Source organism: Haemorhous mexicanus, chromosome 22, assembly GCF_027477595.1.
Source record: "Haemorhous mexicanus isolate bHaeMex1 chromosome 22, bHaeMex1.pri, whole genome shotgun sequence".
Taxonomy (NCBI): domain Eukaryota; kingdom Metazoa; phylum Chordata; class Aves; order Passeriformes; family Fringillidae; genus Haemorhous; species Haemorhous mexicanus.
The window spans coordinates 8,002,938-8,026,902 of NC_082362.1; the positions used below are offsets into that span (position 1 = coordinate 8,002,938).

At 42.7% G+C, this 23,965-nt stretch overlaps 1 protein-coding gene across 6 annotated transcripts in view; it reads left to right on the forward strand.

Annotated features, from left to right (window-relative positions):
* SPECC1 (sperm antigen with calponin homology and coiled-coil domains 1) overlaps positions 1–23,404 on the forward strand; it is a 72,601-nt gene extending 49,197 nt beyond the window's left edge. For 4 of the 6 annotated variants that reach the window (XM_059865632.1, XM_059865629.1, XM_059865630.1 and 1 more), the window contains 8 exons: positions 4,503–4,648; positions 4,840–4,940; positions 5,725–5,806; positions 8,070–8,220; positions 9,141–9,243; positions 20,255–20,371; positions 20,918–20,977; positions 21,676–23,404. In XM_059865632.1, the coding sequence (XP_059721615.1) occupies positions 4,503–4,648; positions 4,840–4,940; positions 5,725–5,806; positions 8,070–8,220; positions 9,141–9,243; positions 20,255–20,371; positions 20,918–20,977; positions 21,676–21,765 (850 nt within the window). In that variant the 3' untranslated portion in view covers positions 21,766–23,404. Of the gene's footprint in view, positions 1–479; positions 1,776–4,502; positions 4,649–4,839; positions 4,941–5,724; positions 5,807–8,069; positions 8,221–9,140; positions 9,244–20,254; positions 20,372–20,917; positions 20,978–21,675 lie in introns of those variants that run through there. The other 2 variants (XM_059865634.1, XM_059865635.1) reach the window with 1 other exon arrangement.
* The last annotated feature ends 561 nt before the right edge of the window (positions 23,405–23,965 follow it).

Consider the following 23,965-nt stretch of genomic DNA (forward strand, 5'->3'; position numbering starts at 1 on the left):
TGTTTGGTGTGGGGGTTTGGGTTTGTTGGGGAGTTCCTGGTGGGTTTTTTTATGTTGGATGAGGTTATTCCATCCCCTCTAGTGCAAGAACCCTGAAACTCTATCTGAGGTAGAGCAGCTCAGCTGCCTGGATGGGTCTGTGTACCCCTTTTGGATGAATAGTCTGAAATGAGCAGAGGAGAGGAAGGCCAGAAACCACCCCTGTCCTACATTGATTCCCTGGCTGTAAATAATTCATTTCTTCCCATCTGAGCAACACAGATTTATTCTGTGTTTTGTACTGTTGTTGCTCAACACATCTCAAAGCCAAATTAGTGGAGTATTAAGGTGCTCCTTTACCTGTCCCAGCCACCCCACTGGTGTTTCCCTGGCTCTCCCTAATTTAGAGATGATGGGATGATGTAAAATAGAGAGCTGTACCTCAGGGTGGGTATGGTGTGGCTTTCCATAACCTCCCCAACTGCTGTGTCTCTCCACAGGTGCCTGATCTCTGCCAGCTAACACAGCCCTGAAAGGAGGCACAGCCAGGCCTGTGAGACACTGCAGGACTTGCCTTCAACTCCCAGCTGGAAAAGGGAAGTTTCAATACAAGAAAGCACCTCTGTTTTTTTTATTACTCTGCAAAATTCAAGTGTATTGCAAAGTGTGAATGCTCAGGTCCACCTCTTCCCCATGGGCAAGAGCCTCTCTCTCTGTTTCAGAAGGCTTCTCTCTTCAGAAGACACCAGGAGGCAGAAGAAGTTCTGAATTACTCTAAAGCCAGCCTAAGCCATAAGAAGTAATCACAGAGATTTGGGGATCTGAAATAACTGAGAGCTTTTTTTTGGAGGGATGGGGCTATTTTCCTCGAAACAGGAATTCAAACATGCCATTTTAACCTTAAGCAAAAATTAATCTTAGTGTGTATGTCTGATTTGTAAAATTTAATGGCATATACATAAATTCTCCATGTAATATTAGATTCTACGATCTATCTCTGTGTGTCTAAATACATGTAAGAGAACAGATAGTTTATACAGACACACAGACTTGGGGATAGGTCACTGAAATCCAGCAGCAAAGCCGAGTGGGAACACGAGTTCGAGTTTAGTCGCTCGTTCTCAGCTGCTCTGCTGGTTTGATTTCCACCCCTGCACTGACGAGGCAGTCACCACTGGGTGGCACGGCCGACCCGGTGCTGCTGGGAAGGGACAACCACTGAGCGTGTCCTGCTGTGACCTTCCCGGGGAAAGTTCCCTGCGAGGTTTGTCCTCCTGGAAGAACTGCAGATGGAGAGAGCAGAAGGAAAAGAAACGAACATATCAAGCCCCTTGTAAACACCCTCTCAGAAAGGAGTTGTTCTCATGCCTTTAACTCAGGTGAAGTATTTGATGATCAGGGAGAACTTGAAGTTCAGCTCTGCAGCTGGAGACACCTGGAGAAGAGCTTTCCATGGATGCTGAAGAAAAGCTCAGAGATCACCATCTCTACCAGGAGATTCTCACTCTTTGTTCCAGGACTGGAATTCTGTGGTTTGGCTATGGGATTTCTGTCCTTTTCTTCTGGATGTGAAGACCTAGCAAGGGCCTGGTGTGGGAGCAGGCTGAGCTAGTGGAGAATTCCACAGGATGTCCTGGCTTTGGCATGGCCCCACCTTTGTGCCGTGCTACTGGAGTGTTTGCCTATATGCACACTTGTGTTGCCTTTCTCTGCTGTGCTGGCAGCTGTTGAATGTTGGTTTTTATGTTTAAGAAATATACATTGAAGTGCCAAATAAATGTTTTAAGTGTTTGGAATTCTCTGCTGCCTGCCTTTGGCCTCTCTTCTATTCTGTGCAGCAGTAGCTGTGTGTCTCTTCTTTGTGTGCCTTGGAGTTCAGGAGGAGTCACAATGACAGGAAAGGTGTCAAAGATGAGACTGGGGAGTCATTATTTCTGAAAATATGGTCCTGTGGTCTTAGGCCTCCTGTAACAGTCATCAGAGCAGTTTAGAAATTTTACAAACGTGAGAAGGCTGAGTTTGCCAAAAATCTATACGTTTAACCCTGAAAGACTTGCACCTTGTTGTCAGTCAGTTGTCACATATTTCAGACTTAGAAAACAAGGAGATTTACTCTTGCTGTTAGAGAAAAGCTCTTTGCATCTATTTCTCTCACCAGTGAATGAATGAAACTCAGCAGTGGTTTTGTGAAAGGGACTGCACGTTTTAATTCCTTTGTGGCTCCAGTGCTCTGCTTCCTCCTGGAGCTGCTCCACTTCAGCCAGCTGCACGTGCAGCATTTTTCTGTGTGAACCATTCATTCTTGTTTCCAGGAAAGCATACTGCACTTGCTGACATTTTGTTCAAATCCCTCATTTTTTTAGCAGAACTTGTGTAGTCTCTTGGATGGCATAAGATGTGCTAAGCTGAGGAAATTCTGTGCATGAGGAGGAGTCATTTTGGGTTTGAAGTTATGGCTTATCACTCATCTTTCCAGTTTGTGCTCTCTACTGTCCTCCTGAATTAGCTCCTGGAAGTTAAGCTCTTGCTGTTCTGCTTCTCTCTTAAGAAGCCCATCTCTGTACACACACATGCATCTCCCTATCATACAGATTTTTCTTTTTAAGGTTAAGTGCTCACCAGTTTCATCTCTCCATTGCTTTTTGGCTGGCATATGTTGTTTTAGTTGAAGCAAGTGGCTCTCAGGACTGTTTTTCTTACCTTTTATGCCAAGGTTTGCAGCAAGGGAGGCCTTGTTTTTCTGTTGTGATTGTGTTTAATCAAGCAGGTTGTTTCAGGCTGCCTATTACAAATATACAGATGGAAGATTACAGGAAGCATCCTTAAAAAAAAAAGGGAAACTGGTTGTAACTACAGCACTTGAATCCTCCTAATGACAGAATAATGGCACCTGAATTCTCAGTTGGCTCTTCTGTGGCACAGGGGCTGGTCTAGTTACTCTGTTTAACATGTTTGCATCCTTCTGCAGTCAAAGGCCAGACTGAAAGTGTAATAGATTGCACTGGGTGGTTTGGGGTCTTGAGGCAGAAGTTTATCCTTCCTCCATACTTTGCAGGACTCTTTTAGCTTTTGTGGTTTGTGTAGCTCAGGTGCAGATTCTGTCACGTGCTGATTTGTTGTTCCTGCTTTATGAACCACAGAACAAGAAGTCAAGGCTGGAACTTAAGGCTAGCAAAACACTGGCTCCCTCAGAGCCCAGTGAATCTCATCCAATCTGCCTTTCCTCCTTATTGGATTAAAGGAGAATGGAACTGAAATGGCTTTTTCTCCAGCCATCTGCCTCTGCAGGCTCCCCTGGCACACAAGGAGCTTCAATGAATTAAAGAAATAGCAAAGTCTGCTTAAAGACAGCACCTCCTTAAGCCCTGCCAGAAATAGAAACTTGAGTCACTCTTATTCTCTTATTCACTGACACCCTTTAGCCTTTTTCATTTTCTGATGGCTAAAGGCAAAGGCTCTGACTTCTATTTTTGGCTCACAGAAGTTGTTCAACCCCATAGGCACTGTCTGGATGGAGTCTTCCAGGCACCTTATGAAATAATTTCTGGTTTTGTGTTCATGTGTGTATCAAACACTGTAAATACAGGGAGGAGTGGTGATAGCTTAGGACCTGCTGTTCAGCAGCTCATGTGCATGTTCTGAGCAGGTGGGAGAGGTACAAATCATCTCTTTTTACATTGCTAGACTTTATTTGCTTGCAGCTTTCCTATGCTAAAGCTAGATAATTGCACTCCAAATCTACCTGAGAAGTACAGGTAAGTCACTGAGCAATATCATGTAAAATACTTGACTAGAAGCAACTTTCACTGTGGGATTATATTTGATGTTTAACACAGCTCTGGGTCTTCCTGTTTGAACTCCTGTAAGTCCAGCACCTGATCTTGACTTCAGAATTTCTTTTCAAAGGAGTAACTTCTTTATCCTTCCTGTTAAAATATGAAACATTTTCTATTTGCTTTGTCTGTCTTCATTCTAGCCATTGGATTTTGGCCTTCCTGTGTCTGCTAGGATGAAGCACTTAAGAGTTTAGTCCCTGTATAAGTGCTTATGAATTGTGATTGAGGGTTCATCTATTTAGCAGATGTCTCTGTTGATAAGTTTTAAGTGTTGAGTTTTTACTCTGAAGTGTATTTGTCTTTTGGTTATTTCCTCACTATAAACTGAGAGCCAAAGTAGCCCCTTGGCACCTCTGCTGTATTGAAAGCCCATTTTCTGGTAATTACTGATAATTATTAGAAATCTCATCAAACTGCTTTTTTTTCCCTATGAAAATCCCCCTTCCTGTGTGAGGCTTGGGAATGGGGATGAAATGGTTAACAATGCAAAAAAGTTTGTTAGACTCAGTGATTTAGTGTTTGCCAGGCACTGCAAGAAAAGGACCTGAATACTCTTAGAGTGGTCCATGTTCTGGGCAATGCAGTAAAACCTGCTCATTGTTGGATCTACCTCACTATCAATGAAGACCTTTAATCTGTGCTGCACCTCCTGTGGGCCCTGACTTTGCTGTGGTTTGTGCCTTGCAGGCTGGCAGCTGAAGAGGTGGATTCTCTGGAGTCAGACACAGCCAGCCGCTGGCAGGGGGTCTGCCTCAGCAGAGCATCTCCCACCCCTCCAGAATCTGCAGCCACTGTGAAGTCACTGATAAAGTCATTTGACTTGGGATGCTCAGGTATTTTATACATTGTACTTTGCAGTGAAAGAATTTCTAGCAGTGAGCAGGATTTTCTTCTTGCTTCTGGATGGGTGTTTTCTGTCAGTGCTTGGTGCATAAAAATGGAATGTCACTACACACTGGCTCCCTGATATGAAAAAAGAGTGATAGATTTGAAATCCAGATGTTTCCATGGTTTTTCCTTGCAGGTAGCAGTGGACAAAATATCCCAGTTCACAAGGTGCCCAGGAGCCCTCTCAGTGGAATTCCAGTGAGGACAGCCCCAGCAGCTGCTGTTTCCCCAATGCAGGTACAAGGAGCTCTTCTGTCCTTGTAGATTCAAAAGAGGTGGACAGTGCTGGCTCCAGCATCTGCTGACAGGGGGAAGGGGAAACTCATCTGTTTGTTTGCTGTGCAACATTAAATGCTGTGGTCCTAACAAAAAGGATCAAAGTGAGTTTGTCTGGACTTCAGCTTAGAGGTCTTGGTGGATGGATGTGAACTCTGGAATACAGTTCTGAGCTTTTATCACCATGGACCAGAAAAGAGTTTCAGTTATTGGGACTGAGATAGAAGAAACATCACACTGAACTAGGGAGCTGGCACATGAGCTGAGACACAAGGGATTGAGGTTTCCAAGATGTGTGCTCCCCGTTATCCAGTGAGGTCTGGGAACTGTGTATTAATGCCTGATGGTGGTGGGATGTTCATTGAAAACTGCTGCTGGGGCTGCAGAGACATGAATCCTCCTGACATATGACTCAGGGTGCTGGGAGCAGAGTCAGGGCTGGGAACAGGCATTCTTACTTTTGGTTTGTGGCTCTAAATTGTGTTTGGCAAGAGAAAAATCATACAAATAGAGGTGTGAAGTAGCTGAGGAACCAGTGTATTACCAGATAAAATTTTGTCACTTTGTCCTTGTATTTTTCACAGTTATTTACCCAACTCTAGGTGCAGCTGATACCCTGCTGAAAGGTTTCTCTATCCCTCTACATGCTTTGTGCTCTTGAGATAGCAGAAACTTCTTTTTGCTCACCTATTTGAGCACGATGGCCAATACTTCTTCAGTTACCTTTTGCACCTTTGTTTCACAGAGACATTCTGTGTATAACAATGCCAAGCCAGCCAGCAAGGGCATTGCCAGACATGCAGACCTGTCAGACCTCCCTCTGGCAGGTAAGTTGTGATAAATGTACAGACACTGCCTCTTTCTGTTAACTTAACTTGTTATTAACTGTTGGCTTCAGCCTGAGCCATTTTTCCTCTTCTTACATGGTCAAAGGAAACATGGAAAGTGCCTCCAATATCTTTGTTTTACAGAGCTTATTAATTTGGTTGTGCTTCTATTCCCATCTTGATCATAACTAAAAAACAGCTGATTTATTGTGGTTTGCCAACACAAACTCCCCTTCTTTATTCTGAAGGATCCATGGCACCTCTCTAATCCACACTGTGAAACTGGAGAGGGCTGGATTTTGTTCAACATGTATGTCTCTGGAACAAGCCCAAAGCACTGTCTTCTGAGGGTTTATTTGTTTTTAAATTGAGCTTCATTTGAAATACATCAAACATTTCAGATCCTGATGTGACTGTTTTAGGAGCAGTCATATTTGGGCTGGAAATAGTTTGTTTTGAGAGTTCTCAAGAGATGAGTTTGTTTTCATTTCACACTTTGCTTTTGTTCTCTTGTCATTTAATATTCTTTCCTACCAGTGTTTGTTTCCCATTTTCTCTAGGCCCTTTATTTTGATTATCTGGTCCTGAATGTAGTTGTTGCATTGTAATCAAAGTTAGTAACAACAGATTCTTGAATTTTTAAGGACAGATGAAATGTTATTTTCCTGTAGGGAAACTGCAGGAAGGGACAAAAAAAAGCCCCAACAACCAGTCACAACTTCTTGATGGCTAGACTGGATTTTCTGCAATAGTTTGCTCATACAGAAGAGAAATTAGAACCTGGCTAAGCAAGCAGAAGTGTCTGCTTCTGTCTAGGGAAATGGACAGGGTTTATTTACTTGTATCAGTTGGTTTCCATGAAGTCTTGCATGAGTGTGTAGATCCCAAATACAACAGAAGGCCTTTTTAATCTCTACCAGTTTACTGTAGAGTGAAATAATCTATCAGCTATGTAATATGATGCCAGTCCTTAACAATAAATATCCCACTCTAGGCCATGGATAATTTCTGTTATTACCCATAGACAGTTCTGTGAAAATCTGTTAAAATCAACAGATATTTTATAAGCCATTGTATGGTAAAAATTTATGGCTGCTTATCTAACAAGTTCCTATATTTACAGCCTTTCTTTGTACCTGGATTTAATTTAGTTCCAATAATCCATAGCAAAGGCTTACTCGCTGTAAAGTTGTAACAGCTCTGGTTCCAATCTAAATAATCCTAGAAGGCAGTTGATCCAAGCCCTATGCAAACAACACTGAATCAAAAATTATCCCCAAGGAAATTCAGAGTGAAGTAGTCTCCATAATAAAAATCTTCTGGCTGATTCCATCTGACCAGTGTCACAGCAGGGTTCTGTGATGTCCCTAATGTGACCCAAATGTTACATAGTTGGAGAGGAGCATGGATTACTTCACCCAGAGCTGGTCTTTGGCTGTGATCTTTGAGAGTCAGAGGTTTCCTGGCTCCATCTGGACTTTCAAGCACCCAGAAATAAATCAAAGGGAGCTGAAGCTGGGATAAGCAGGAATTCACACCTCAGCGATAGATGGCATTAATTTTTAATTATCATAGGGATGGAACTGAAAAAGAGGTGAAAAAGTTGTGTTCCACATCCAGTAATTTCTAACATGATGTGCAGTCCTGGCTTGTTGCATCACCTCTTGCATTGATATGCAGTAATTTTCTGTTGACTCTATAGCCATACATATAACAAATACATTATATAAATTACATAATATATGGAAGAAAAATACAGATGCATCTGCTGTGAATATATTGAGCCTTCTCCAAGTTATGTCAGAGTGGATGTCAGACATCATGAGGGGTAAGTGCCTTTCCCAGGGCTGTGTTCAGGAGACAAGAGGCTTTCTTGCTACAAGTCTGCTAATGGCAGAAAAGAAATCCTTGTACTAGGGCTGCTCAGTCATCTGGTGGAGATATCTGGTGCTCAGCTTTTGAACCTTGGAGACTGTAGATTTTGGTATTTCCCTTCATTCACCTGAGGCCCCTACCCCCCAGCAGGAGTATCAATCACAGGAAACCAGGCAGCCTGTACTGTTGAAATCATCAAAGCCATTCCTTGTTGTGGCCACCTCTAATCTGCTCAAGGTTTCCTAGCCCCATGTGTGTTTAATGAACAAATGAGTACATTTGTTTAGAATCAAAACAACAGACTACATATTGTGTGCTGGGGTGGCAGGACAGTGATTAATCAAATTCTTCAGGCTGCAAACTGACAGCTTTTTTTGATTTCCCACAGACCTTCTGAAGGGGAGGAATGAAGAGCTGAAACCAGACCATTACCTCCGCAAAAGCCCCTCCCTGGAATCCCTGAGCAAACCCCCCATGGCCTTCAGCAGCAGGATGCTTTCCTCTACCCCCAGCTGCTTGAAACCCCAAAGCAAACTCAGGTATCAGCCCAATTTCCTGGGAGAAACAGGGCAGTCCAACAGCATTACCTGGAACCAAGATCAGTGTTTTAATCTGGAGGATTTAATCTGGAGGGTATCTTGTCTCCAGAGCAGACTCTGCTGGCTGATTTTTGGGAATTTCCAGGCTCTGTTAGATCCAGATATGAAAATTCAGATTGTAATGATCACAGTTATCTGTCAAATGGGAAATGAGGATAGCAAGCTTTCAGGAGCCACTGAGTTGTACACAAGAATTCCATCATGAGTACATGTGGACAGCCCTCTTTATCTTCTGTCATTTTGCATGTTGTGGTGAGCTAAAAACCAGAGCCTCTGTGGGATGAAGGAAATTGGACACATAATTTTTTTTCTCTTGAGAAAAAACATAAATTTTCCTCTGATCTCCACCATTATTTCCACCAGTAGAAGCTGTAGAGTGGAGACAATGTGGGTGTTTTAATTGTTGGCCTTTAAATGTTCTCAGCTTTCACATTTTTTCATTTTAAAGAGCTTTTTTTGCAGCACCTCAGCTGGGTGTGAGGTGTGAGGTGTTACTGTTACAGATTCTTTAGGCAGTTTCTTTCCATTTGACACCTAAATCCTAGTTTAAATATATAAAATAAAGAGATTACTTGAAAATTGTATAAGCAAAGCTGATGAAAATAATAGCAGAAATGTTTGGTTAACACTCACCACTGCCTATCCACAGGTTCTGTTTTTTCAACTCTTCATGTGCAGTGACACCACCTTGTCTAAAGAAAAACACTAATTGCAAGCTCCAAAACCTAATTCAGTTTGGTTTATGTTCATGTTCTGTGCTGCCATTCTGCTTTGTCATACAGATATGAAAGAGATTAAAAAATTAAAAATTAAAGAGATTTCAAGTGTATTTATTGTCTTACCCCTTCTTCCCTGTTTAGTGTGGAGAGGAAGGACCCCCTGGCAGCCCTGGCCCGGGAGTATGGGGGTTCCAAGAGGAATGCTTTGTTGAAATGGTGCCAAAAGAAGACTGAAGGTTACCAGGTAAGAGAGTAGGTACCTTTTTACTTTAATCACTTTCCTATAGTATGCAGTAAGCAGTCACTTCAAAGAAATATGAATAATATTGTTATGTTGATTTTTGCATGTTTACTTTTATGGGCTGCTTCCATCCTCTTCATTCAGATTCTCCTGGAAGTGTTGCCCTTTTCACTGTTAGAAGTGTTCTCTGAGCATCAGCCTGTAGGTTTCTTTCTCTGATTTACACCCAAGTTGAACTAAATGTATTGATTTTAGAAAAAAAGGATGTGGCTTTGCAAATATGGAGGCCTGTGTGACATCTCAGTGTAGCTATTAAAGTCAGAAGAACCAAAGCAGAATCACAGTATTGATTTATGGTGAGAATTTTGCTTCTCTGTCTTCACTGCTTTGTTTAGAGGAATTCTCTTTTGGACATTCTTCCTCAGCCTCTCATTCCCATTGCACTCTCTGCTGTGCTTTCACTAACTCATCATGAACTTGCTTTTCCCAGCCCCTTGCACTCCCATGGTGAGGCTGGTGTTGAGCTCCACAGGGAGTTTTTATCATTCTTGAGTACAAGAAATGGAGTAAAGAACGTCATCCTCCTTCCTGCCTCAGCCACTGCAAGGGTGGAATGAGGTAATGAGCTCCACAGAGCAGAGCCCTTCTTTTCCAGAGATAACACCCCCATCTGTGAGGCATCATCTGTGCAAATTCCAGGAGAGTCTGTCATGTCATTCCTCACATGAAGCCCAGAACCAGGGGGAAGTTGGGATGCAAACTCTTTTCAGCCCTGTGACACAGCAGAATGAGAGCATTAAAAATTTGCTGCTTGGCTTCCTCCCTTCTCTTTTTGGTGGCAAAATGTGAGATAGCAATTCCTCATCTGAGCTGGGGGAAGAAGGGATTTCTTTCTGTTTAAATTATGATTTCATTTAGCAGTATGAGCAAAATGGATTAAAATATCTGATACTCTCAGTAGCAGCTACACCTCATGTCCCAGATTTCCCGAGGAAAGCTGAATGAGTGACCTAGGAAGGTATCTGGGGATGAGACCTAGGGACCAGCACACAAGATTCCACTTTTTAAATGCTTTAATTCATACAAAGCTTATGCTGTAGATAGAAATTTTCATCCTGCTCCTGGCAAATACAGACTCACTTAGTTTAATTTAGTTTAAGATCAAGTCAAGCCATAAACTCTCCTTGCATGGATTAGAGTGGGAACATTCCCTGGCCTTGAACTTCAGCATGTTCCCCAGGAGGCAATCTCATAAAATAAACCAGGGACACTGAGGGGAGTTGGGGGAAGTGCCACACAAATTAGCAGTGGCCTGGAGGGTTTTGTTTGCTTTTTAAAAAAAGAAATTGCATGAGTTTACAGTAACTGAAGGGAATGATGAAAGCATCTATGTTTCTGTAATTGGGTATGTCAATTCTAAGATCCTTATTTAAACAGTGAATTGATATCAAAAAGATATGCATACTGAGAAAAAATATTGAGAACATGAAAACAGAATCACTGGAGTGAAAATAAGTGGGAGTTCAGTTTAAGGACTAGGAGAAAAGCATATGAAAATGGGATTGCATGAACTGTGACATGATAGATCATATTATTTCAATTGTCATGTTTTGGTGCCCAGATGAATGTTATCTGGCATTTTGGCCATTGATTCTGAATAACTATGCAGGGGAGGTGCAAAAAATCTCAGTAGTAACAAGAATTGTGGTGAATCAGGCTTTGGACTCAGTGTCTTTGTGCAAAACTTTGGTGGAAAATCTCCACCTTAAAACCCAAATCTAATGTATGGTTCCCTATAAGATCTGTGCAGTGGCAGAGGCTCTCTGCTGCCAGATACACAATTCTGCTGTTCCTTCTGCCTCTCCAAGTTCGTTGACATCATGGTGTGTAATGTAGGGCCATGAGGTGACCAGGCTTGAGAAATGCTTTTGTGGCTCTGAAACTCATTTACCACAAATACTTTAAACCACAAAGCCTGCTGAGAGTAAGCTATTTGTGTTAAAATAGCTTTTTCTCTGTTGTCTTGTGGCTTTTTTTTCATCTATTTAAAAAGATGATACATCCTAGCAGCAGTGTGAAGCAGGAATTGGGTGCCTCTTTTCTAACAGGCTGGGTTCCTGTGAGCTGGAACTCCTGGAAGCTGCTGAGAGTCATTCTTGCTGCATTATCACCTCCCATAATCATGTCATTAGTGACCGTGGTGTCATTTAAGTGCCCTGATTCTCTTTGCTCTCTGTGGAGACCATTTGTCAAGGGGCCAAACCTCTCTAGATTAAAGTCTATTGCTATTCACAGATGTATTGTGAAAACACAGAACTCTAAGAGGCACTTAACCCATGATCATTAGAATTGAGGATTATTGTTTCTGCCACACATGCTCTCTCTAGAGAGGAGAAGGAACTGCCACCATGTTAATGAATATGGAACTATTTTCATGCTCTTTTCAACCACTACACACCCTTCCTGTGGCCCAGAGGAAAAGAGGATCTGAGAGTGGCTCTTTCCTTCCTACATTTTCATGGTTATTCTTTTATTCAAAGCGATGTTTGGTTTAACAGGACCTATTTTGCATCCACCACTTGTTGAAGACCCACCATCTCTTACAGTAAAACTCTGTGGTTGTTTTGAACAGAAGAATGCTAAATAGGAGCAGACAGGGAAGGTCCTAGAAGTGATAAAGGGAAATGGCAACTGTACCTCTGGAAATGTTTGTATTTCATGTATTCTTGATCTGTGCTTTCAAGCTATTGCATGGGATCACCTCCCTGACTATGGCAGTGTCAGTGCATCAGCTGTGAGTCAAGGCAGCTCTTCGTGGAGCAGAGATACAAAAGCTTAGGCAGAAGTATAAAGCTGTTGCAGTATTTTTGCTGTTTGTCAAGTAATTATAGAAGAGACTGCTCTACTGGTGGTTTGGCAATGGATGTAATATAAAGCTCTTTATCCTTTGTGTTCAGTTTAAGCTCAGACTAATACCAGCTTTTTGTTTACGAATTTGTGGCTTTCTTTTTCTCACAGGAATTTGCATTTCTTTTCTCGTTGTGCTAGGCAGTATTTCCTCCAAATCCTCCTTGGTCTCAAGCCCTATTCCATGCTGTTAGCCCCTGTTTTTTCTGATGCTTTTTTTGCCTGGCTTGCTGGCTGGATGAGATCCAGCATGGATTAAGTGTGACACAAAGATGGACATAACATTCCTTTGGTGAGGTGGTCATGGGATCATTCTCCTTTGGGAGAGGGACTCTGCTGGGACACACTGCCAGGATGCAATTTTTGGACTGCAGATTTATCAACCAGGTGCATTCCTGGGGTTGCACTTTGTGAGGACCTGTTTTATAGGACATCCCAAAGCTCCTTCACGGACAGTTGTACTTTTAACACATCCATGTTTGAAGGTTTCTTCTTTATTCTGGAAAATAAGGGCTATTTTTAGAAACAAGAAGTCTGTTACTTCTTTATACGTCATTAGTGTGAGCAGTTGACATTCTCTGTCTACTGAAGCAATAATCTTTTCTAATTGTCAGCTGAGCACTTTACCTCACTGGCATCATCTGGGACTGCAGAGCTGTGTAAATAATGTAAAATAAATAAATAAATAAATAAGAAATATAAAAGCTACCACACTCCTTAGGGTTGGTACTCAGACTGGCAGTTCCAGCAGAGTTGATTCTTCACCAGAATTAGAGCTGAATGGGACAAAACCCAGGATCAACCTCTGAACCTGGTCAGAATGTAATACCTGGGGCTTGGCTTGGTCAAACACTTCCTTTGACACATATATGATGGAACTTAGTTTTAAAGCCTAGAGAATCCCAGCACAGCTGTGCCTTGTCCTGAGGAAATATAGGAGAGCCCAGTGCTTTCTTAATCACTAGATGTGCACTCAGGATTGGTGTCTGGAATTAAAATGCAGCAGCCAAATCATGGCATGTGAGGAATAACCAGGTTGATTACCAATGTAGTCCCCCCTTCTCAGTGATGCCAGTGCACAAATGTGCTTCCCCAGTGGAGCCAAATAACTTGAGCCAAGCTCTACCTTTTTTCACACAGAGGGCTTTATCCTTTAAACAAACACAAGTCTCTTGATTGGAGGGATAAAATAAATGCAGCTCTCTCAAGCGTAACTTTCTATCCTGCTGGGTCATTTTAAAAATAGCATTTACATTCTGTCCATCCCAAAGTCCAAGACACTTCCCTTGTGTTGCCTGGATGCACTGACAATCAGTGAGAACGCTGAATTGATTGGTCACCAGCTGGAACAGCTCCAAACTGGGAATTTAACTGGCAGGGAGCTGGGCCCTGCTGCTGGTCCACCAGTAACCTTTGCTGGTGGGACCTCTGCCCACCTTGTTTCCATCCTCCACCCTGAGCCTGCTGCAGTCTGCAGCCTGCCCCTCCGCCCAGGAATTCCAGGGCATGCCTAATCTCTGAATTCTCTAGACAGATAATTAGAAAGAGCTGTGGGAGCAGCCAGTGTGGTCATTAGCAATTCTGCACCAGGGCTCCAGGCAGGAAGTAGCTGTGCTGCTGTCTTGGACACTGAGTGGAGCTAAATCCTCCCCTCCTCTCTCCCTCCCCTCTTCCCCAGAGTATCTGTGTGGTCCTTGAGCATCTTCACTGCTGCAGCCTTGGGAATGAAGGGACCCAGCCCAGTCTGTTTCTTCTCTGTGGCATTCAGCACTGGTGTCATTTGTTGGAGCTGCTGGGAAAACTGATGGAAGTGGCAGTTGTGTGGCAAGCAGGGAGTTGCCTTTCAGCAAGTGAGCCTAGCAAGGGGAATTCGGGCTGAAAAGAGCCATGCAGAGCAAAACCCAGGACTGGTCAATGTCTAATTGGATTATTACAAGAGGGAGAACTCCTTAGTCCCTGCTTTTGGGGTGTAATCTACCTCTGCAGACAGAAGTGACTCCTGCTCTGCCTTCTCACAGAATGTGACTGGTGGAAATTACAGAAATACCACTGACATTTGATAAATACCTCTTGTCACCATGACCTCATCTCTGAAATGACCCAGACACATCCATAAAATTGCTTCTGCCTAGACCAGCTCTCATTTGGTCCTGTATGTTTAACAACCAACCAGCTCCTTGTGAACTTGGTTTTATACATTTTCTGTCTCTCTTGTGCATAGCAATAAATTAAGATCCAAACTGAGGAGTATGTACAAACCCCTGTAACTTTACTAACCTTTAGTGAGACCTTTGAAGTAGGTGACTTTTAGTAATGAGGATGTTGTCATGGGGTTATTTGCATTCAAAACAACTCAGATTATTTGTTAGGAAAGGTTCAAATTAATCCACTGTGTGTCATATGCTGTGCCAGCAGCTACTCTCAGCCTGTGTTCACTAGAATTGTTTTCTTTATAAAAAGTCAGTCTTTATGGGTAAAAATGCAAACAAAAGGAGCAGTAAAAGGCACCAGCAGAGCTGTTTGGCTCCTTAGGTAGGCTGGTTGCTCACAGCATGGTTGCAGGGATGGTTCCAGTGTCAGTAGAATCTTGCCTTGCAAGCAAAGGAAATAGGAGGCTACATAGTTACTTTACTACTTTCATTTTTTTATTGTCATGAAAACTTCAGCCATTTCAGTACCACCTCTTCCTTGTATCCACAATATCAGAACTAAGCTGCCTTGAAGAGTTCCTGAACCACAGGAGGAAAGAGCTCAGTTTGAAGAGTGAACAGATTGTTTAGAATGGCTTTAGAATTTACAGTGAACAATGTCTGTAGGACAACTCCTGTCCAAATGAGCTTGTTTTAAACACAGAATTTTAGAGAGGATCATTCCACCTATTCTTGCCAGTCTGCCATGGGTAGGAAAGTTAATATAAGATAATTTAATCTGCCTGACCTTTTGGTGTCTTCTCTGGTTTTTGAGATGGAAATAGTTGGGAGCTGAAACATCTTTGTGTAGGATGCATAAAATCCTTTTTAAATATTTTCATTTCCTCTATTTAAATGTCTCTGCTCTATGTGAATTCTATAGCAAATTGGTGTTTGATGCTTTTGCAAAAAAAAAAAAAAACAGCCATAAATCCTCTAATATCTTGTCTTTGCTAAAGGGCTCATTAATTCACACTTACTGAAGCAAATGATGAATGGTAAACCCAAAGCAGCACCTGTGGCAGCAGTGGGAGAAAGGAGCAAACAGAACCTAAAAATGTGATGGGAAGCAGGGATTCTTTATAAAAAGAAATGCAGTAAATGGCATGACTTCTAAAGAGCTGGCATCAGTTCCTTTTCAGTTCATAGTGCTGTTATGACATGATTTAACTGCATTTTCAGAGAGCATTTTGTGATCTGAGCTCTGCTGTTCCATGCATGTGTAATCAGCAATAAGATGCATGGCTAACTGACATGCTGAGAGAAGTATTAGAAATATGGATTATGGGATAAAAACACAACATTTTAAAGAAATTTAAAGCAATTCTTATGGAGACTGCAGTTGGCTGGGCCATTTGAACCAGGGATATTAATACAGACTGGAGGATAGGAGGTCACCTGGCTTCCTTCCCAGTCCTGGCTGCCCACTTAATCTCTGTACAATACATTGCTGGTTTGATTTCTTTTAATCACAAGGCATTACTTCATTTTGTGTTCCATTTAAGAGAAAAAGATTGGTAAGAGAATTCAGAAAGCTTCCTGGTAGTAAATGGACTAAATGTGATGTACAAATCACTTCAGACTTGCAGCTCCCCATTGAAAATAGCTGTGTGCAGTTGTCATCTGGGTGTACCCTGCCATTACAGAAGAATCCAGGCAGCCTTTAATTTCAGGCATTCATGCCTTTCATCCCTGTTAACTGGACCTGACCACACTTCTCATTCACCCATAGTTCCAGTAGATTGCCCAGATGTTTCATATCTTTGCTGTAGCATTTCAGATGAACTGGAGTGTTTTGTTTGTTTAGAAGGCTGAAAGGAGCCATCCTTCCCTCATGTTACTTCTTAGGAAGTGTTCAGAACTTGCCCAGTGAGAGCCTGAAGATTGCTTTGAATAGAACCTCTTTGGCTGAACCCTGTTAACCTGGCCCCAGCCAGTTAGAGAGTAATAAATCAAATTAGAGCTGCAGTTTCATGCAGCTGTTGTTAAAGATGGGTAGGTTTGGGTCCTCTTTGGAAGTTGCCTGTTGAGGTACCCTGATCCATTTTGCTTTAGAGAGGTCAGAGTTCAGATGTGCAGAGCTGTGGCTTCTGTTCAGACATGTGTTTAAATATATCCCCATAAAACCACTGAGCTGTTCAACAGGAGCTGTGGGGGCCTGGGTAGTGATGAGCTGGAGGAAGCTGAGCCACCTGAGGGAAGCTGCTATTAAAAACAAGGCAATTGAATAGATTCAATAAATTGAATCTATTTACTCAATAGATTTATTTTCAAGTATTTAATCTGATATTCTGCATGAGCTGAACCTCCATGATCAGCCACTCTGACAGGTTCCTGGTGTGCCATTCCATACCAGTAACTTGGGAGAGGCAGGAAGGGATGCTGAGAGAATGGAATAATGATGCTCAGGTTGTATTTCTTGCAGGCTTTGTTCCTCAGAGTTCCAGGCTAGCTTCAAGCTGATTCATGTCTGTAATTGATAATTCTGGCTCTCAGGGAAAAAATTATGACTCAGAGCCATTGCTGTGGGCACAGTAACACGTGCATAGTGGGAATATCTTGTATCAGGATTTTAACCTACTCAGACTGTAATGAAGAGTGCATGATGTCATTTTTGCTTTTTGCTTGGAGTCAAAGATCGAGTGAAATCTAATGGGGTGGTGGTTTTTTCCTCAGACAAACAAAGAATTGTTTTTAGTGAGAACAGATCACGCAAATTTCCCTGGGTGTCTTTAGCAGGGCTCTCCAAGGGCTCTGTTATCTGCAGGAAAGGTCCTGTTCCTGGAATGGGGGGCTAAGGTCAATCACTTCCAGGTGCTTTGTGTCTTTTAGGCTTGACCTGACACTGATATCCTAGATTGTACATTTGTTATCCAAATAACATTGCTTGGATATTTCTTTTTTTTTTTTTTTTTTTAATTTTACTTTAATGCTCATGGAAACAGACCCTTCTGGCCACTCTGCTACTTTGATAGCTGTGCTTGCAGATCCCAGTCTCTGAACATTCCCAGTGCATGTAGAGGAGTTCACTTGTGAGCTTGAAGAGAATGAAGTGTTTCCACTGATTGGTGACACTGCAGGAGTGCTGAGGACAGACCCTGGGCTGCCACTGACCACAGGATGTGCTGTGGCAATATGACAGCAAATTTTTCCCCCTTTCCTGATAAATGCTGCGACTCAGTTTGATCTGAATCCCTACTCCATTTTCCCATTTCTCCCTGCACTCATTCTGGTGGCTGAGAGTGTTGCCATCCTTTCTGGGTGTCTCATGAGAAGCCACGTGCAGTTTTTCAGAGCTTGGGCTGGGGGTTCTGCTGTGAGCACAGTGGGACACAGAAATCACCCTGCTCTGCAGCTTGGGGGTGTGCATTACCAACCAGCATGGACACAAATAGCTCCCATATATTCAGGGACTGAACAGGGAGAGAGGTGTGGCAGCAAGACTGAGACAGGCTCTGCTGCCAAAATAATCAGGAGAAGGGAATAGTTTCCGAGGTGTTCATTCCCTAAATTGTTTTCCTTTTTTTTTTTTTTTATAATGGCTTCAGGGGAGCCAGAGATCTTCCGAGAAATCAGAGTTGTCTCTATTTTGACTTAATTCCTCTTGGTGTGGTGGAGTGGGGAGGTACTACAAATAAAGCTGCAGTGTAGCAAAACACAGATCACTTTTCATTTACCATGTCCTTATATCCCAAACTGAAAAGTGTCTAACACAGAAGCTAAGATGAAGTGCCAGGAAGAGGGGATTGTACTGTCTATGTAATGGAAATGCATTTGTTACAGAAAAAAAAACCAAAATTCATTGATGCTTGTTAGATGTAGAATTGGAACTTAGTGGGCTTGAGTATGCCCAGGTATTTTTTATTGTACTGGAACTGAACAGTTGAGCTGAACCTTTGAATGTTCATTTTGGGTTTGCATTTAGGACAAAAATTCAGATTTGAGTTCATTTTGGCAGTTGATTGTGGCAAACCACTTTGCAGCAGACTTCATCTGTGGCTCAAACATGGTCAGCAGAATCCCATCCTTGAACTTTTGCTTGTTTGTAAGACTTAGATCCAAAAGTTACTGAGGATGACTGGCTGGACAGCACTGTTGGGGAGGTGAGGATTTTTGGACCTAGTTTTGGTGTAGACATGAGCACTTCTCATGTATAGATATTGTGATTTGGGAAGAGGAGAAGAGCTTTAGGTTTATTTAAAATTAAAATTATTAAATGATTCTGGGATAGTGAAATACTGTGTGAGGAAGCAGTTTTGTATCTCATATGTCTCATAGTAGCATCATGAAAATGAGGATAGATACAACATTCCTACACAACCAAGCTTTCCCTTTTTGTCTAGTCCTGTTGCATAACTAAGGCTCTGTTTGTTCCTGTTTCCATGGCCTTTGGGAAAGAGGAGGAACAACCTCCATTTTCCATTTCTATCCTCCAGTATAAAATGAGAATATTGGCATTTGCTGATAAGCTATTTGCTGATAAAACATATTGGCCTCAGTAAAAACACTTCTGTAACTTGGCAGTCAGTCCTTTCCCACTAACTGCAGATTGATAAATAGAAAGGAACTTGTTTGTCTGATACTTCAAGAAAGCAGAATAATCCAGCTCAGCCAATTCCATACACACAAAGTTGGACTTACAACTAAAAAGTTGCAACTTTATGGAATAGGCAATGCCAAGGCAGCTTTCAAAGCAATTTTTTTTTTCTTGTGGCAGTGTTCAGGCAATGCCTCATTTTTGTATTGTCTCCACTGACAGATGTTAATAGAGCCCAGTACAACGTGGTGGCTGGTGCAGTGTGGGGATGTCAGCTGCTTTCTGAGCCCATTAGAGTTGTAGATTTATTACAAAGTATTTTAACCTGAAATATTCTCTACTGCTTCAATTTGAGTCATGTTGGGTTATGGACATTTATTACTAACTGGAAATCCTGTCTGACTGGACCAAGTCCAGGTTGGATAACTAATCAGTGAGGCATCAGAAGCAAGGAGCACATGCTGAAATAATTCCTGTCTGAGTTTTAGTGTCTGCATCAGCTGTTGTATGAGAGATGCAGTAAAGGTCTTGTCTTTGGGGGAGTCTTGAAAGAAATGAGAAAATTGTTAACTAAAGAAAATGCAGGTGTGGGAAGTGTGAACTGAAGCTGAGCACACAGGAGGATGTGGCTGCTGAGGAGGGTTGGAGGTGACTCCACACCTGCAGGAGTGTGGGAGAAGGTGTAGCCCCATCGTGTCCCAGAGCCTCTCTGCTCCAGCAGCTCTTGCTCTGTAGCAGTTCACTGTTGTGTTTTTAGCTGCTATTTGCAGCTACAGCTGCAAGACTTGGCCATGGGAATTCCTGAGTGTGCTGGTATGGCCAGGCAGTGCAGACAGGAGCATCAGAAAGGTCACCTTGTTCACAGGAGCAGAACTGGGCCATGGGCCTGTTTTAACTGCAGCTGTGCCCCGTGAGAGCATCCAGGGAAGAACCCCCAGTGCACTCTGCATCCCCAGAAATCTTGTGGTTTAAAGGAGTTCTTGTGGTTCTAAAGGAGTTAAAATACCACTTTCTGTTTCTGTAGTCACTGCAACCCCCATGGTTCTGGACCTCAGCTGTCATGATCAGGGAAACTGGACTTGCTCTGTGCACCTGAGTGCAGCCTTGGAGTAAGAGGCTGGCAAAGAACAATCCAAGTGTGTAGAAACAAGGGAAGGAAGTTTATATTTGTCCATATAAACTCCCAACTCTATTAGACTATTTTCTTCCAAATTTTTCTTCTTCACCTCCCTCCTTTTGGAGGTGACAGTGGTGGGAGTGTACCACAGATATTTCTAGCTCAGCTCTGGGGTTTTTGTTCCAGGGCTGCATAAAAACTATTGTTTGGAGATTTTGTTGTTGTATAGCACTGTTCAAGGATGGCTTAATTTTTCTCTTACAGAATATTGATATTACCAATTTCAGCAGCAGCTGGAGTGATGGGCTGGCCTTCTGTGCTCTCCTGCACACATACTTGCCTGCACATATTCCTTACCAGGAGCTCAACAGCCAGGACAAAGTAAGTTGTGTTGTACACTTGCACAATTCACAGTGAACAGAATGGATGAAAAGGGGAAGGAAACCAACAGTGAACTCCCAGAGAGAAATGCAGGGACTGCTGGGTGATGAGTCAGTGACAAGTTGGCTACATCCAGCAAGTGCTGCTAATAAACACAAAGACAATTATCTATCACAGTAAGAATTATATTATGTACTAGAATGCCTTATATTAATTAAAACCTCTGCAGAAACATTTCACTCATAGTACAGACAGAACAGTAGTGGGTTTTTTTCCCAGTTGTAACCAGTTTCACAACAATCTATTTGTCAGAAACAGAGGGTATCACTCAGGCAGAAGTAGATGAGCTGTTCAAAGACAAAGGACTTGTGAGTGAGTAAGATCAAAAAAGAGTGATGCTCAAAAAACAGTCTGCAGGCAAGTATGGAATCCAGGGGTTTAGTTTTCAAATACACCTGCTCATTTAAACTTACTGGGTAACCAGATGCAAGGAAAGGTTCAGTAATAGTGCTTTGATGTTAATCCTTTTGAACTTTATTTTTACAGAAGAGAAATCTGCTGTTGGCATTTCAAGCTGCTGAAAGTGTGGGCATCAAACCCAGTCTGGTGAGTAACCTTTGAGCAAGGGGACATTTGCTGCAAACACCATCCCAACACCTTTCCTTGTTGCCATGTGGCCAGTCAGTGACCTTGCACTCAAAATGTCACACAATGCTGGGGAGGGCTGCACCACCATCAGGATGGTGTTAGGAGAGCTTCCAGAAAGAATTTGTAGAATCACAGAATAAATATAATTTGGAGGAGCTGCTGAAGGTCATCCAGTATAGAAATGAGGTTATGGATTATGTCCTTCTTTTGGATGCCAGCTGCAGATTATGCATAATTTTATGGACAGACTTTCCATATTGCACCATTACATTAATGGTTGCACCATTTTGTTTCCTTTTGTTTTAGTGCTTTAAGAAACAGACTTTAAACTGTTCAAAAAAACTTTTCCAAAATTACCTATATGACAAGGGAGATAGAAGTTTAATATGAAGGGAAAACTATTATGGGGTTCATGAGCTAGATTCAGAAGCAAAGAAGCATCAGCTTAAATGAAGTTGTATAGAGAACTGATCTTTGATTTCAGATGGAAGAAATATTTTAGATTGTAGAATGCATTAAGAGATTTCAGAATTGCACTTGGCCAGTGGATCATCCCAGTGATGGCTGTGAGGGGCTCAGGAGTGGGAGCAGAAGTGTTGAGGGGGCTCAGAGGAGCCGTGCTGGGCTTGCCTGAGCGTGGTGCTGTGTCTGTGCAGGAGCTCAGCGAGATGATGTACACGGACCGGCCCGACTGGCAGAGCGTCATGCAGTACGTGGCCCAGATCTACAAGTACTTTGAGACCTGAGCTGCAGAGCAAGAGGTGGACACAAGTGGGGAAGAGAACAAAGAATGCTACAGATGCACTCGATCACTTTAAAAACCTGCTTGCTCCTCTTCCACAACCAAGCGAAGCTCTTAGTGTGAAAGGAGGCTCTTCTGTAGGTTTGATTCCATCTGGGACTGCAACCAAACAATTCCCTGTTGTCCACCTTTGCAAACCAAATCCATTGGTAAGTTTACTCCCACATGGAAATTGCAAAGCGTTTTCAAGCACACATGGGATATTTCTGAAGAGGATCCCTTGGGCTCACTACGTTTGCTTGGACAGGAGACCTGCCACACAATGAAGTTTTAAGTCAATGTGGACTATGCTGGCACTCAAGGGAGGCTGGGAGATTAATATTAATACAAAAGCTCACAAAAATGCTCTTCTTGCCAAAAGATGCTTAATTCATCCCAAGTATATGTTGTTTTCTTGCCTCCATGTGTTTTATAAAACACCTTGACAGATGCACTCAAGTTGTAGAACCTTAACCTGAGTTACTCTCGCACATCTCACCCAGTAACTGCACTAATTTACTCATAGCATAACCAGCAGGATGGTAACAGGATCATTTGTAACTCAGAAACCACCCTCTGTTCATCACCAGCTAGTGAAATAAGTCTGAAAGGTCCTGTTGGGTGCTGGGACTTCATTTCATCTCAAACAGAAATAATCTCTGAGGAAAAATAGGTTTATTACTCCAACTTCATTACTTGATTACTCCGGGAAGCCAGAGCTTGGTTTCCTGGCTGACTGTGCAGGCACAGTTATCACAGGAACATTGCAAATGCAATTTAATAGCTTTAGCTCAAAAGGTGCCAGTAATCAGGTGAGCAATACAGTGACATCTCATCTATTTTGTGGATTGAGCAGAGTAACTTCTTCCTTCACTGTTGCTCCTGTAGCTGTGTCATTGCTGCCTAGAGGCAGGGATCTGGAGACAGCCTGTGCCCTGGGCCATGAAATACAGCCCATGGGGCACTGCTACATGCTTGGAAATGATGTCATGCTGTAAAGGAACACAGTCATATATCAGCACCAATGGAAGGTGCAGCTTCACTCCACAGATGACAAACAATGTAACTGGAACCCGTCTGTGCCAGGAGATCAGGCGCCAGGGAGCAGCTTCCCACCTCAGTAACACTGTTAGGAAAATGCCTCAGAGACACTGTGAAGTGTCCATTATTCTGTTTCTCTCATTTCACCTGATGAAGTTAATTTTTGTGTTTGTCTCCAAGGATCCAGCATCCAACAGGCTGCTGGATTTGTTCTAGGAGCAGGTCTGGGAGAGCATGTAAAGGCTGCCTGGCTGCTTCAGGGCATGCTGGTAGGAGAAAGTTGGTGTTTAGTTACTGTGCTTAACCCTGATGCTTTGTGGACATTAGTCCTAGGGAGCTAGGGATCATTTCTCTCTTGCAAAAAATACTAGTGCTCACTGCTCCTGCCTCCTGGAAAAAGGCTCATGAAATGGAAACAAGATATTTCACAGAACAAAATTGATTTCAGGCTTTCAAGGGCTTTGCAGGTGGCTGATCTCAGCCTCTCTTTCCCCATAGTGCTTTGTTGTTTGATTTTATTTTACTTTGTAATGCTATTTAATTAATAAACAACATATTTCAGACTTGGTGTTCTCACAGCAGAATACAGGATTCAGGAATAGATGGTAGAGCCCAGGGCCAGGGAGTGCTTTGCACCAAGAGGATACTGGAGGAAGGCAGTGCCTGTTCTGGGGGAGGAGAAAATCATCTCTTGCTCTTGGTTTTAGCCTGAAATTTATTCTAATCCATTGCCTCTGGGGAAGTCTAGTTCCAGTCTTTGGAGAGGCTGTGTGATAAAAATGGCCAGGGGGGAGCACTGACAGTGCCCCTGCATGCTGGCTGCCATCCTGCACTGTGAGCAAGCAGCTGAGTGCTGCCTAGGCAGTTCCTTGCAGTGGAGCCCTTTCTAGGTGGAATTCACTCTGGGACTTCTCAGCACACCCTGCTGTCCGTAGAGAAGCCAAGATGAGTTGCTCTAGAATACATGATAGGATGGAAGAGGAAAACTCTGCTGAGCAGAGTTCCATGAGGCACTTGCACTGCAGAGCCCATTGCCTGGTGGATGCAGCAGCTCTTTTCCCTGGAGGTGTCCCCTGGCAGGGATCCCAATTCTCTCCAACGGGCTGGAGTTCAAAGCTGGAGTG